Source organism: Pseudophryne corroboree, chromosome 6, assembly GCF_028390025.1.
Source record: "Pseudophryne corroboree isolate aPseCor3 chromosome 6, aPseCor3.hap2, whole genome shotgun sequence".
Lineage (NCBI taxonomy): Eukaryota > Metazoa > Chordata > Amphibia > Anura > Myobatrachidae > Pseudophryne > Pseudophryne corroboree.
The window spans coordinates 392,332,084-392,347,687 of record NC_086449.1 but is presented as its reverse complement, the minus strand read 5'-3'; the positions used below and the strand labels follow the sequence as shown (position 1 = coordinate 392,347,687).

The 15,604-nt window shown below is 45.2% G+C and overlaps 1 protein-coding gene across 3 annotated transcripts in view; it reads right to left on the bottom strand.

The window, feature by feature from the left end:
* Positions 1–15,604, bottom strand: part of PFKFB3 (6-phosphofructo-2-kinase/fructose-2,6-biphosphatase 3) — a 147,669-nt gene that overhangs the window by 23,517 nt on the left and 108,548 nt on the right. For all 3 annotated transcript variants that reach the window (XM_063926804.1, XM_063926802.1, XM_063926803.1), the window contains exons 2-3: positions 1,163–1,288; positions 121–217 (exon numbers count right to left, since the gene is read on the bottom strand). In XM_063926804.1, the coding sequence (XP_063782874.1) occupies positions 121–217; positions 1,163–1,288 (223 nt within the window). The remainder of the gene's footprint in view (positions 1–120; positions 218–1,162; positions 1,289–15,604) is intronic.

Sequence of the window (15,604 nt, the reverse complement as noted above, 5' to 3'; positions counted from 1 at the left end):
AATAACAACTTTAAAGCAAAGAGAATGAACTCATTAAAATACAGATGCAAACTAATCAACACATCAAATGCTCACCTATACAATTTCATTTTATTAGGGAAGTAGCAAAAGTGTACCAACCTTCTGACTTTCATGGCTTCCTGATTGTCTGAGCGGAAGAAGTCGTACGAACTAAAGTCCTTCACGGCTTCACGTCTATACTCCCCAACATTGAACACTGAAAGAGAAAAGGCAATATTACGGAATGTTAAAGATGAGAGGCACGTGATGTTATAATACATATGTAAACAGAAGGTGCTGCTAAAATAGAATGCATAAAAGACAAATATCTCGCTTAGAAACAAGATACAACAAAAGAGCAAACAAGACACATTTAGTGTTTTAGGTGTTGCATAGATCTGCCTGCTTGACGGTATTTGTCTATTTAATATATATTTCATATATGTTAGACCCAAAATATGCAAAAAGTACTTCATTTTAAAAGAATTACTGTAAACCTACTTTAAAATAAATATATAAATTAGAAGTTAATAAAACGCAGTCTCTTACAGGTATAGGCTGAATTAAAATAATGACCCCCTCAGAGAAGAAATGGTCATAAAGTATGGAGACAGAGGGCATAAGATCTGGAGTAGTAAATGATTACTACAAATATAGAATTTCTGAGGAACCTGGATGGATGGATGGACGGACGAAATCCTTTATTCGGGTATGGGTCATTAGGTCGACATGGAAAAAGGTCGACGAGCTTTTTTCTTTTTTTGGTGTCATTTTCTTCATAAAGTGATGAGGACCCCCAATTAGTGCACAGTGTCCCCTCGCATGGCTCGCCATGCTTCGGGCGAGGTGCCTCGCTCTGCTACCGCTGCGCTTGGCACAGGTTATTATTCCCAGTCATACTCCACGTGGATCGTAAAGTATGAAAAAGTTCAAAAACTGAAGAAAAAAAAAAATGTGAAAGACTCATGTCGACCTAGTGACCATGTCGACCAATAGTGGTCGATCTAATGACTATCGACCTAATGACCGTATCCCCTTTATTCGTGAATTGTGGAAATGGTTTAAAAAAGGTACAGAAATCTTGGAGACGAACAAATAAGTATGTTGGAAGATTAGTATAATATAAAAAAAAAAAAAAATGTAAATCCCGCTTGCATCTCACCTTTTGTAGGGACTCCACTCCAGTTGAGGTAACGAGTCAGTTTCTTTGAAATGTAAGTCTTCCCCCGAGCAGGCAATCCAACCATTACTATCACAGTTGGGGAGTTAGCAAGACGGGGTCCACCAACTAAAAAAGAATGAATAAAATATATTTGTCTTCATATTATATATGCAGGAAGAAAGAAACCTTATAAGAACAACATTTTCTTTTAATAGGGTTACATTTAGTTGCCTAATATTAAGCCAATAGAACTATGCTTATATTGTACAAATAACCAGTTTCATCTTTCTGCTGGATATAGTACAAACATGAGCTCTACTGACACAGCTATTAGATAATTGCTTAATCCCAGAAAGCACAGAGAGTCTACAATATGCCAGGAAGTTGGCATCAATCAACATTCCTAACACATTTGCCCAACACAAACAAGGGAGAGGGAGTATCGGGAAAATTCCCACATATCCACATATTATCCGCCTACTCTATCAATATGCTGGCTCATTACTTCATGTAAATATAATTGCTAGTTAAGAGTCTTTACACAGTTGAGCAACGTCACAATTGCTTGTTAACATACTGTACATGTTGCTTAGAGACTTTGACTGGTAGTCACTCACTGTCCAACAATTCAGCATTAGGTAACAGAAAGGAATCTGGGACACTATAGGCACATCAATAATACAAATAATTTCTGAAATGTGTCAATTTCCTTTCATTAAAGTAAGTAGTGGGCACATTAAACAGGAATTTTTGTTTCAACCAGCCAACCACCGTCTGACCATTCTTATATTAAGAGCACAAACTACTTTATATTGACAGAGAGGTCAGCAATCACACTGGGATGTAGCCTTATGCTTTTCCTTGTGTGTGTGTGTTACTTAGATGCTTCCATATAGTTAATGGAAGCCACAAAAAGCTGTTCCTCCCCCTCCCCCCCCCCCCCCCCCCGATTGCCCCAAGCATCTATACAGCAGGTGTGAAATGTAAATAGATTAGTAACTGTTCAACTTCAAAGAGGAAACTTTTACTACAACACAACAAACCTCTCCAAAACCTCTTGTCATTTGAAAAGACCCACTTCCAACACCAATGCAAGAAAGAGAAAAAAAAAACCCAAGGCAAACTAAAGCACCACTTAACACATTGCAACGAAGATGCTCAGTTCTCAATTTAGGTGCACTCAATTTTTGCAGATCTGCTCTGAATTAGGAATCTTATTGAGTTATGCCATGCAAGCCAAGGTAGATAGTAATGTTTCTTAAAGGATGTTAAACCAAGCATGCTGATGGTAGACCTACTGTATATAGGGTAAATTATCTACAGACATCCCATGATATCTAAGGTTAACATAAAACCAAACATAACTCATGCACAAAACCGTTGGTAGTTCAGACTCACTTTCCATTAAACCCTTTGTTTCCACAAATCAAATAAGCAGTACACTCTGTGGTTGCTGAGACGTTATGAGCAGTTTAAGACTGAACACCAGCACCTTGTCTGATACAGATAATCATGTATGATCACTATGTAATCCTATAAGCAGCCATGGGACATAAAACACCACCTATCATAACTTGTAAAATGTAAAGTAGGTGGAGTCAGGTAATGCAGGGACGAATGGAAAGAAAGTGGCTATGTTACAGACTGAAGGACACAAACTAACCTTAGAAACAGTTTATTATTTTTCCTATTGTTTCTGTACTTAGTAAGGCACTGCAGAACCCTTGTAGCAGCATATAATTAAAGGATAATATCTATCAGACAGACAAACTGTATAAATACTCCATAACCTTTAAAAAGAGAGTAAAGTAGCCCACTTGCAACTCAACAAATGGATTTACAATTGTGAATTTTAAAGCGGTGTCTCACAGCTTATTTGTTCAGACTACCAAAGCTTACTTTATTGTCAAAACGGGCTGTCGGTGTTGTATCACTGCAGCGGCCAACTGTATTTAAATATTATCTTACAATACACAAATCTAAAAAGTTAAATATGGACTCCCCTTTGCTTTGTACAACCTACATCCAAATATTGGAATAAATCACAAACTCAGAAAATTCAGACCCCAATCATTTGACAAGTAACTACAGGTTGAGTATCCCATATCCAAATATTCCGAAATACGGAATATTCCGAAATACGGACTTTTTTGAGTGAGAGTGAGTTAGTGAAACCTTTGTTTTTTGATGGCTCAATGTACACAAACTTTGTTTTATACACAAAGTTATTAAAACTATTGTATTAAATGACCTTCAGGCTGTGTGTATAAGGTGTATATGAAACATAAATTAATTGTGTGAATATACACACACTTTGTTCAATGCACAAAGTTACCAAAAATATTGGCTAAAATTACCTTCCGGCTATGTGTATAAGGTGTATATGTAACAAAAATGCATTCTGTGCTTAGATTTAGGTCCTATCACCATGATATCTCATTATGGTATGCAATTATTCCAAAATACGGAAAAATCCGATATCCAAAATACCTCTGGTCCCAAGCATTTTGGATAAGGGATACTCAACCTGTATTATGTGCAGTAAATGACAATAATGACCTGCTTATGCAATGCTGTATTAGACATCTGCAAGCACTATATATCAATGAGGCGGTAAAGTGCATGATCATTTGAAGCAATATCTCAACTAGTATATGTGCAAGTAGCTACAGTCTATGAAAAGCAGATGAGACTGGCAATGGAATGACCTCCAGATTCCTCTGTCTTTCAATTACAAATTGCTTGCGTCAAACAGAACAAGCTGGCATACCCAATCACGGGAACAGGAGGGGAGAGGAGACATCTCTGACACAGCCATTTGCGCAGGTATACTATGGGGTATATGCAATTGCGGTCGAATTCCCGAAATTGGCTAAAAACTGGACTTTTTCGCAAAAAAAAAAAAATCGTCAATGCAATTCAGTACTTTCCGTCAAAAAAACGGACTTTCAAAATTCGACTTTTTGAAATTCGACTTTTGTCAAATTCGACTTTTCTGCAATGATACAAGTGCTGCAATTCGACCAAAGTATATTCAATTGAAGTTTGGAAATTCGACAACAGTGCTTTTAGACAGTAAATTCGTCATTTTCAATCCGCCACACTTTGGTGGGTGAAACTAATAAAAAAAAAATTAAAACATTTTTTTTTTTGGTGTTTTTTTTATTGGTAATAGCATATCTATTTATATTAGAAGGGATTAGGTACTTGGTTTGTCTTTTTTGGAGGCACAAGTATTTTTTTATATATTTTTAAAAATAATATTTTTATTTTTTTTAGATGGAATGGTAAAATCCCGGTAAAAAATGGCGTGGGGTCGCCCCTTCAAAGCATAACCAGCCTCGGGCTCTTCGAGCCGGTCCTGGTTCTAAAAATCCGGGGGGGGGAAATGGCAGGGGATCCCCCGTATTTTTAAAACCAGCACCGGGCTCTGCGCCTGGTGCAAAAAATACGGGGGACAAAAAGAGTAGGGGTCCCCCGTATTTTATACACCAGCATCGGGCTCCACTAGCTGGACAGATAATGCCACAGCCGGGGGTTACTTTTATACAGCGCCCTGCGGCCGTGGCATTAAATATCCAACTAGTCACCCCTGGCCGGGGTACCCTGGGGGAGTGGGGACCCCTTCAATAAAGGGGTCCCCCCCCCCCCAGCCACCCAAGGGTGAAGCCCGAGGCTGTCCCCCCCATCCAAGGGCTGCGGATGGGAGGCTGATAGCCTTGAGAAAATGTAAAGAATATTGTTTTTTCCTGTAGTACTACAAGTCCCAGCAAGCCTCCCCCGCAAGCTGGTACTTGGAGAACCACAAGTACCAGCATGCGGAGGAAAACCAGGCCCGCTGGTACCTGTAGTACTACTGAAAAAAAAATACCCAAATAAAAACAGGAGACACACACTTTGAGAGTAAAACTTTATTACACACCTGCCGACACACACATACTTACCTATGTTGACCCGCCGACTGCCACGTCTCCTGATCCGACGATCCGGGGTACCTGTGAATCAAATTATACTCACCTCAATCCAGTGTCCAGATATAAATCCACGTACTTGGCAAAAAAACAAACCACATTTACCCAAACCACGGACTGAAAGGGGTCCCATGTTTACACATCAGACCCCTTTCCCCGAATGCCGGGACACCACGTGACTGCTGTCACCGAGGTCCCTTCAGCCAATCAGCGAGCGCAACGTCCTGGCACTCTGCTGATTGGCTTGACGTCTGAGCTGTCAGACAGCGCCTCGCAAAGCCTCTCCATTATACTCAATGGTGGGAACTTTGCGTCAGCGGTGAGTTCACCCGCGGTCAGCGGCTGACCGCGGGTAACCCCACCGCTGACGGCAAAGTTCCCACCATTGAAAGTAATGGAGGGAGCTGTGCGATGCGCTGTCTGAGGTCACACGTGCACAGCCAATCAGGTGAGCGCCACGGAAGTAGCGCTTCCTGATTGGCTGAAGGGACCTCAGTGACAGGAGTCACGTGGGGTCCCGGCACATTCGGGGAAAGGGGTCCCATGTGTCAACATGGGACCCCTTTCAGTCCGGCATGGTCGGGTATGCGTTTTCTTTTTTTACCAAGTACGTGGATTATCTCCCGGACACTGGATGAGGTGAGTCTAATTTTTTTCACAGGTACCCCGGATCGTCGGAGACTGTGGCAGTCGGCGGGTCAACATAGGTAAGTATGTGTGTCGGCAGTTGTGTAATAAAGTTTTACTATCAAGGTGTGTGTCTCCTGTTTTTATTTGGATATTTTTTTTTCCAGTAGAACTACAGGTACCAGCGGGCCCGTTTTTCTCCCGCATGCTGGTACTTGTGGTTCTCCAAGTACCAGCTTGCGGGGATGGCTTGCTGGGACTTGTAGTACTACTGGAAAAAACAATATTCTTTCACATTTCTCAAGGCTATCAGCCTCCCATCCGCAGCCCTTGGATGGGGGGGGGACAGCCTCGGGCTTCACCCCTGGCCCTTGGGTGGCTGGGGGGGGGGGGACCCCTTGATTGAAGGGGTCCCCACTCCCCCAGGGTACCCCGGCCAGGGGTTACTAGTTGGATATTTAATGCCACGGCCGCAGGGCACTGTATAAAAAGTGACCCCCGGCTGTGGCATTATCTATCCAGCTAGTGGAGCCCGATGCTGGTGTATAAAATACGGGGGACCCCTACTCTTTTTGTCCCCCGTATTTTTTGCACCAGCACCAGGCGCAGAGCCCGGTGCTGGTTTTAAAAATACGGGGGATCCCTGTCAATTTTTCCCCCGGAGTTTTAGAACCAGGACGAGCTCGAAGAGCCCGAGGCTGGTTATGCTTTGGAGGGGGAACCCCACGCCATTTTTTTTCGGGTTTTTCCCGTTTTTAAAAAACCGGATCAAAATCCGTCAAATCGGCCGTTTTTCGGCCGCGGGACTGTCGAATCCGTTTTTATTGCATATGGTCAATTTCGGCACCCACTTGCCGAAATTAGCCTGTCGAATTGTGTCGAGTTGAAAAACGGCCGATAATTTGCCGCGATTCGCCGCTAATTGCATATACCCCTATGTGACTGGAGAATGAAATGATAATAAGCTACATAAAACACATCATGCAGATTTCCGATGCAACATATACTTTAATGCCATATTAAAAGTTAGTCATTAATAGAGCCTGGAAAACATACGTATTGTAAATAAAAAGCACCAACGTAATATGACGTGTTTTACACTAATAAAACAGATTCATATTATAAAGTCTTTTTTTTACATGTGATGCAGCGACAAGTCATGTATAACTGGCTTTGTCGCTATTGGCCTCTTTCTGACATTAAGCTCTAAATGGTGCAAGAACTTAAAGCAAATAAAAAGGACGTAAAAATTGGCGAGTTAAAAATAAGAATTTACTTACCGATAATTCTATTTCTCGGAGTCCGTAGTGGATGCTGGGGTTCCTGAAAGGACCATGGGGAATAGCGGCTCCGCAGGAGACAGGGCACAAAAGTAAAGCTTTCCGATCAGGTGGTGTGCACTGGCTCCTCCCCCTATGACCCTCCTCCAAGCCAGTTAGGTACTGTGCCCGGACGAGCGTACACAATAAGGGAGGAATTTTGAATCCCGGGTAAGACTCATACCAGCCACACCAATCACACCGTACAACTTGTGATCTAAACCCAGTTAACAGTATGATAACAGCGGAGCCTCTGAAAAGATGGCTCACAACAATAATAACCCGATTTTTGTAACTATGTACAAGTATTGCAGATAATCCGCACTTGGGATGGGCGCCCAGCATCCACTACGGACTCCGAGAAATAGAATTATCGGTAAGTAAATTCTTATTTTCTCTATCGTCCTAGTGGATGCTGGGGTTCCTGAAAGGACCATGGGGATTATACCAAAGCTCCCAAACGGGCGGGAGAGTGCGGATGACTCTGCAGCACCGAATGAGAGAACTCCAGGTCCTCCTTAGCCAGGGTATCAAATTTGTAGAATTTAGCAAACGTGTTTGCCCCTGACCAAGTAGCTGCTCGGCAAAGTTGTAAAGCCGAGACCCCTCGGGCAGCCGCCCAAGATGAGCCCACCTTCCTTGTGGAATGGGCATTCACATATTTTGGCTGTGGCAGGCCTGCCACAGAATGTGCAAGCTGAATTGTATTACACATCCAACTAGCAATAGTCTGCTTAGAAGCAAGAGCACCCAGTTTGTTGGGTGCATACAGGATAACAGCAAGTCAGTTTTCCTGACTCCAGCCGTCCTGGAACACATTTTCAGGGCCCTGACAACATCCAGCAACTTGGAATCCTCCAAGTCCCTAGTAGGTGCAAGGCACCACAATAAGCTGGTTCAGGTGAAACACTGACACCACCTTAGGGAGAGAACTGGGGACGAGTCCGCAGCTCTGCCCTGTCCGAATGGACAAACAGATATGGGCTTTTTTGAGAAAAAACCACCAATTTGACACTCGCCTGGTCCAGGCCAGGGCCAAGAGCATGGTCACTTTTCATGTGAGATGCTTCAAATCCACAGATTTGACTGGTTTTAAACCAATGTGATTTGAGGAATCCCAGAACTACGTTGAGATCCCTCAGTGCCACTGGAGGCACAAAAGGGGGTTGTATATGCAATACTCCCTTGACAAACTTCTGGACTTCAGGAACTGAAGCCAATTCTTTCTGGAAGAAAATCGACAGGGCCGAAATTTGAACCTTAATGGACCCCAATTTGAGGCCCATAGACACTCCTGTTTGCAGGAAATGCAGGAAACGACCGAGTTGAAATTTCTTTGTGGGGCCTTCCTGGCCTCACACCACGCCATATTTTCGCCACATGTGGTGATAATGTTGTGCGGTCACCTCCTTTCTGGCTATGACCAGGGTAGGAATGACCTCTTCCGGAATGCCTTTTTCCCTTAGGATCCGGCTTTCCACCGCCATGCCGACAAACGCAGCTGCGGTAAGTCTTGGAACAGACATGGTACTTGCTGAAGCAAGTCCCTTCTTAGCGGCAGAGGCCATAAGACCTCTGTAAGCATCTCTTGAAGTTCCGGGTACCAAGTCCTTCTTGGCCAATCCGGAGCCATGAGTATAGTTCTTACTCCTCTACGTCTTATAATTCTCAGCACCTTAGGTATGAGAAGCAGAGGAGGGAACACATACACCGACTGGTACACCCACGGTGTTACCAGAACGTCCACAGCTATTGCCTGAGGGTCTCTTGACCTGGCGCAATACCTGTCCCGTTTTTTGTTCAGACGGGACGCCATCATGTCCACCTTTGGTATTTCCCAACGGTTTACAATCATGTGGAAAAAACTTCCCGATGAAGTTTCCACTCTCCCGGGTGGAGGTCGTGCCTGCTGAGGAAGTCTGCTTCCCAGTTTCCATTCCCGGGATGAAACACTGCTGACAGTGCTATCACATGATTTTCCGCCCAGCGAAAAGTCCTTGCAGTTTTTGCCATTGCCCTCCTGCTTCTTGTGTCGCCCTGTCTGTTTACGTGGGCGACTGCCGTGATGTTTTTCCCACTGGATCAATACCGGCTGACCTTGAAGCAGAGGTCTTGCTAAGCTTAGAGCATTATAAATTTACCCTTAGCTCCAGTATATTTATGTGGAGAAAAGTCTCCAGACTTGATCACACTCCCTGGAAATTTTTTCCTTGTGTGACTGCTCCCCAGCCTCTCGGGCTGGGCTCCGTGGTCACCAGCATCCAATCCTGAATGCCGAATCTGCGGCCCTCTAGAAGATGAGCACTCTATAACCACCACAGGAGAGACACCCTTGTCCTTGGATATAGGGTTATCCGCTGATGCATCTGAAGATGCGATCCGGACCATTTGTCCAGCAGATCCCACTGAAAAGTTCTTGCGTGAAATCTGTCGAATGGAATTGCTTCGTAGGAAGCCACCATTTTTACCAGGACCCTTGTGCAATGATGCACTGTTTTTAGGAGGTTCCTGACTAGCTCGGATAACTCCCTGGCTCCGGGAGAAACACCTTTTTCTGGACTGTGTCCAGAATCATCCCTAGGCACAGCAGACGTGTCGTCGGGATCAGCTGCGATTTTGGAATATTTAGAATCCACCCGTGCTGTTGTAGCAGTATCCGAGATAGTGCTACTCCGACCTCCAACTGTTCCCTGGACTATGCCCTTATCAGGAGATCGTCCAAGTAAGGGATAATTAAGACGCCTTTTCTTCGAAGAAGAATCATCATTTCGGCCATTACCTTGGTAAAGACCCGGGGTGCCGTGGACAATCCAAACGGCAGCGTCTGAAACTGATAGTGACAGTTCTGCACCACGAACCTGAGGTACCCTTAGTGAGAAGGGCAAATTTGGGACATAGAGGTAAGCATCCCTGATGTCCCGGGACACTATATAGTCCCCTTCTTCCTGGTTCGTTATCACTGCTCTGAGTGACTCCATCTTGATTTGAACCTTTGTAAGTGTTCAAAAAAATTTTTTAGAATAAGTCTCACCTAGCCTTCTGGCTTCAGTACCACAATATAGTGTGGAATAATACCCCTTTCTTGTAGTAGGAGGGGTAATTTAATTATCACCTGCTGGGAATACAGCTTGTGAATTTTTTTCCCATACTGCCTCCTTGTCGGAGGGAGACCTTGGTAAAGCAGACTTCAGGAGCCTGCGAAGTCCAATCTGTACCCCTGGGATACCACTTGTAGGATCCAGGGGTCCTGTACGGTCTCAGCGCCATGCTGAGAACTTGTCAGAAGCGGTGGAACGCTTCTGTTCCTGGGAATGGGCTGCCTGCTGCAGTCTTCTTCCCTTTCCTCTATCCCTGGGCAGATATGATCTTATAGGGACGAAAGGATTGAGGCTGAAAAGACGGTGTCTTTTTCTGCAGAGATGTGACTTAGGGTAAAAACGGTGGATTTTCCAGCAGTTGCCGTGGCCACCAGGTCCGATGGACCGACCCCAAATAACTCCTCTTCCTTTATACGGCAATACACCTTTGTGCCGTTTGGAATCTGCATCACCTGACCACTGTCGTGTCCATAAACATCTTCTGGCAGATATGGACATCGCACTTACTCTTGATGCCAGAGTGCAAATATCCCTCTGTGCATCTCGCATATATAGAAATGCATCCTTTAAATGCTCTATAGTCAATAAAATACTGTCCCTGTCAAGGGTATCAATATTTTTAGTCAGGGAATCCGACCAAGCCACCCCAGCTCTGCACATCCAGGCTGAGGCGATCGCTGGTCGCAGTATAACACCAGTATGTGTGTATATACTTTTTATGATATTTTCCAGCCTCCCGTCAGCTGGTCCTTGAGGACGGCCCTATCTATAGACGGTACCGCCACTTGTTTTGATAAGCGTGTGAGCGCCTTATCCACCCTAAGGGGTGTTTCCCAACGCGCCCTAACTTCTGGCGGGAAAGGGTATACCGCCCATAATTTTCTATCGGGGGGAACCCACGCATCATCACACACTTTATTTAATTTATCTGATTCAGGAAAAACTATGGTAGTTTTTTCACATCCCACATAATACCCTCTTTTGTGGTACTTGTAGTATCAGAAATATGTAACACCTCCTTCATTGCCTTTAACGTGTGGCCCTAATAAGGAATACGTTTGTTTATTCACCGTCGACACTGGATTCAGTGTCCCTGTCTGTGTCTGTGTCGACCGACTAAAGTAAACGGGCGTTTTAAAACCCCTGACGGTGTTTTTGAGACGTCTGGACCGGTACTAATTGTTTGTCGGCCGTCTCATGTCGTCAACCGACCTTGCAGCGTGTTGACATTATCACGTAATTCCCTAAATAAGCCATCCATTCCGGTGTCGACTCCCTAGAGAGTGACATCACCATTACAGGCAATTGCTCCGCCTCCTCACCAACATCGTCCTCCTACATGTCGACACACACGTACCGACACACAGCACACACACAGGGAATGCTCTGATAGAGGACAGGACCCACTAGCCCTTTGGAGAGACAGAGGGAGAGTTTGCCAGCACACACCAAAAACGCTATAATTTTATATAGGGACAACCTTATATAAGTGTTTCTCCCTAATAGCATCTTTATATAGATATTTATATCGCCAATTAGTGCCCCCCCTCTCTGTTTAAACCCTGTTTCTGTAGTGCAGTGCAGGGGAGAGCCTGGGAGCCTTCTCTCCAGCCTTTCTGTGAGAGAAAATGGCGCTGTGTGCTGAGGAGATAGGCCCCGCCCCTTTTCCGGCGGCCTCGTCTCCCGCTCTTTAGTGAAGTTTGGCAGGGGTTAAATATCTCCATATAGCCTCTGGGGGCTATATGTGAGGTATTTTTAGCCAGTATATAGGTTTACATTTGCCTCCCAGGGCGCCCCCCCCCAGCGCCCTGCACCCTCAGTGACTGCGTGTGAAGTGTGCTGAGAGGAAAATGGCGCACAGCTGCAGTGCTGTGCGCTACCTTTAGAAGACTGCAAGGGTCTTCAGCCGCCGATTCTGGACCTCTTCTTACTTCAGCATCTGCAAGGGGGCCGGCGGCGCGGCTCCGGTGACCATCCAGGCTGTACCTGTGATCGTCCCTCTGGAGCTGATGTCCAGTAGCCAAGAAGCCAATCCATCCTGCACGCAGGTGAGTTCACTTCTTCTCCCCTCTGTCCCTCGTTGCAGTGATCCTGTTGCCAGCAGGACTCACTGTAAAATAAAAAACCTAAGCTAAACTTTCTCTAAGCAGCTCTTTAGGAGAGCCACCTAGAATTGCACCCTTCTCGGCCGGGCACAAAAATCTAACTGGCTTGGAGGAGGGTCATAGGGGGAGGAGCCAGTGCACACCACCTGATCGGAAAGCTTTACTTTTGTGCCCTGTCTCCTGCGGAGCCGCTATTCCCCATGGTCCTTTCAGGAACCCCAGCATCCACTAGGACGATAGAGAAATTAGACTTATTGTTTTGCAGATCTGTTGCTTAGTGCTAATGCGCTGCATCTTCCTGCCCAGCCGGCTCCACTGCACGTGTGAGATCTCGCTACTCACGCAAGATCACACATGCAGCCCGAAGCCGGCATCCGCCACAGTCAGGAACAGATCTGTCCCAGCTGTGGAGATAGGGCATCGCCACCTGCAACTGTCGAAAATCCATAGCTTCAGGTGTTGGAACGGTCAGCGCTTACATTACTTACGTTGCACCCGCACATCGGCGTGCTATATTTTAGATAGCAGCACCAGTCATTGAGCCTACATAGCTGCTGTAATACACGAGGGAGAAGCAATATCAGTGCCCATAATGTGAGCTGAAACCACTTCTCCCCCATAATGAAGGACAATACAGTTACCCCGAAGTGACAATCGACCATTAGCTCCCAAACAATTAAAAACGGACAAAAACAGTCAGACAAATTGGTAAAATCCATTTGATTTAACAAATTTATTTGAATGACCATTTTTTGTTCATTTTCAAGTGTTTAGGAGCAAATGGTCAATTGTCACAAGCTCCCATACATTACCAGATTTTCATTCTAACCAGCCAGATTGGACAGATAATTGTATAGTGTGTACCTAGATTCACGGGTGAAGTATGGTATGCCGGCGGCCGGGCTCCCGGCAACCAGCGCCGGGAGCCCGACCGCCGGCATACCGACAGCGTGGCAAGCGCAAATGAGCCACTTGCGGGCTCGCTGCGCTCGCCACGCTGCGGGCACAGTGGCGCTTATTTTATTCTCCCTCCAGGGGGGTAGTGGACCCCCACGAGGGAGAATATATGTCGGTATGCCGGGTGTCGGGATTCCGGCGCCGGTATACTGTGCGCCGGGATCCCGACATTCGGCATACTGAAGACCACCCTAGATTCACAGTGCAGGTCACAGTGATATCCAGACTTCAACACAAATGGTTAAATCAAAATAACTGAGGTACTAATTAAGTCACCAATGCTCAATCATGGATATCACCAAAACCTAGAAAACTGCCATAAACAGAGGGAGCGAGATCCAGTATAAATGGGAAGTTAGAGCCTATAGGATGAAAGTTAATCTCCAATATCCCTTTGCAGAGGACACAAAGTCTAACAAAAGTCATTTTAGGTTGCTAATCCATCAAGTCTACCTGTCCGACTTATCCGGCTTCATTCCGTTACGTGTGATGTGGGATTAATAAATGGTCTTGTCATGAAATGACTTTCCAAACACCGCACCTAACTGATGCAAATTATTTGACCAATTATCTCAAATAGTTTGAGGGGGACACAATACAGTATTGCAGTATGCCATATATTACATGATGGGAGTTGAAAGTACAACTGTAGCACCAAACATCCTCTGGGAAGAATCCGCAATGAAGAGGCATGATAGATTTCATGTAGGCAAACTTCAGAGAAGACACTGGGGTCTATTTATGAATAGACCACATTTACAGAACTGCGGGATATGCAAAGTTGGATGGCAGAGTAAATACACCTGCTTCCAGGCATATTATTTGCAACAAGTATTGATGCTCTGATGTTCGCCTTAAAACTATGCTTGCAGATAAGCGTGGTCTGCCCACAAAGATGCGCACAGCTCTGAATATGGACAAACATATGCATTTAGGACCCGATTCAGCATGGAAGGCATCTACTATGCGTTTGCATGCTGGATCCCTCTTGCAGTGTGCGCACGTGCAGAAGCCGCACTGCGAGTGTGCACGCAGCGAGATGCAGGGCGGGAGGGCAGCTTTTAGAAGGTGCTGTTGAATGGGCGCAGTCCAGACAACTCAGACATGTCCCGACCATTTGCCGGGCGGGCTGCAGCAGCTGCGTGACGCCACATGCAGCCGCTGCGACCTGAATTATGGCAGTTAGCAGTTTTCCTTGGCAGATAAGCTTTTCAGGCAGAGGGCTACCCTTATAATGCGAGCGCTTTGCTGCTGAGCGAAGCGTTCGCATGTTAACAGGGGGGGGGGGGGCGGCCTAACACTGTGCTGGGCATCCCCCCATGCTAATGTAAGGGTTGTAGTTGTGCGATTTTTCGCACAACTACAACCCATGTTGAATTAGGCCATTTGTACCATGCACGTAATGTGGGTGCAATGACAGCCAAATAACATGTAATTCTGAAGCAGCCGCCCCTATTGTTGTTCTACCACTGCTCACTGAAAGTACTGTGGCAGAGAATACTCATTTTAATAAATGCAAATACATCCTGATGTCTACACAGTTTAGTGCACACATATTCAAAGTGAAGTGTGTATAATCCATGGAAAAGAAACAAAAGGGTAAATTTACTAAGCTGGGAGGTTTTTTTTTAGAACTTGTGATGTTGCCCATAGCAACCAGAGTCTATTATTTTCTAGAAGTAGCTAGATAAATGTTAAGTAGAATCTTAATTGGTTGCTATGAGCAACATCACCAGTTCTAAAAACAAAACAAAAACACAGCCTCCTTAGTAAATGTACCTAATGGGGTCGATTCAATTCACCAACAGTTGAATAGCGCCGGGAGTTAGCTCCCGGCGCAATTCAATACAGTGACAAGTGACCCTCAATTGCCGGGAATTCTTCTCTCACTCCGAGAGAAGAAATCCAACACAAGTGCTGCCGCGAGGCTGATTCTGTCGGGAATCAGCATCGCGGCGGGGAGTTAAGTTGGAGAATGCCCGTTCTCCCGACAATTCAACCTGTTAAGTCCAGGAGAACGGGCCTTCACTGACTTAACTTGAGCTGAATTGAACAGCGACGGGAGCTGACTCCCGGCGCTATTCAACTGTCGGTGAACTGAATAGACCCCAATGTGTGCTAACTGGAGAGAACTGAAACAATAAAAAATAAAAAAATAAAAATCCTAGACAGGGTATCCAAAACACAGCTGCAGTACATACACATCCCTAACATTTACAATGCTGGGAACAAAGGCTGGAATGTGGTGATGGCATCACCTGATCCATTGAAAGGGAAACTAAAACATTAGCTTATAGGCAAGTCCCACAGTGATGTCACTACAATAATTTGCACCGCAAGCATGTAATACACTGACTGCTCCCAG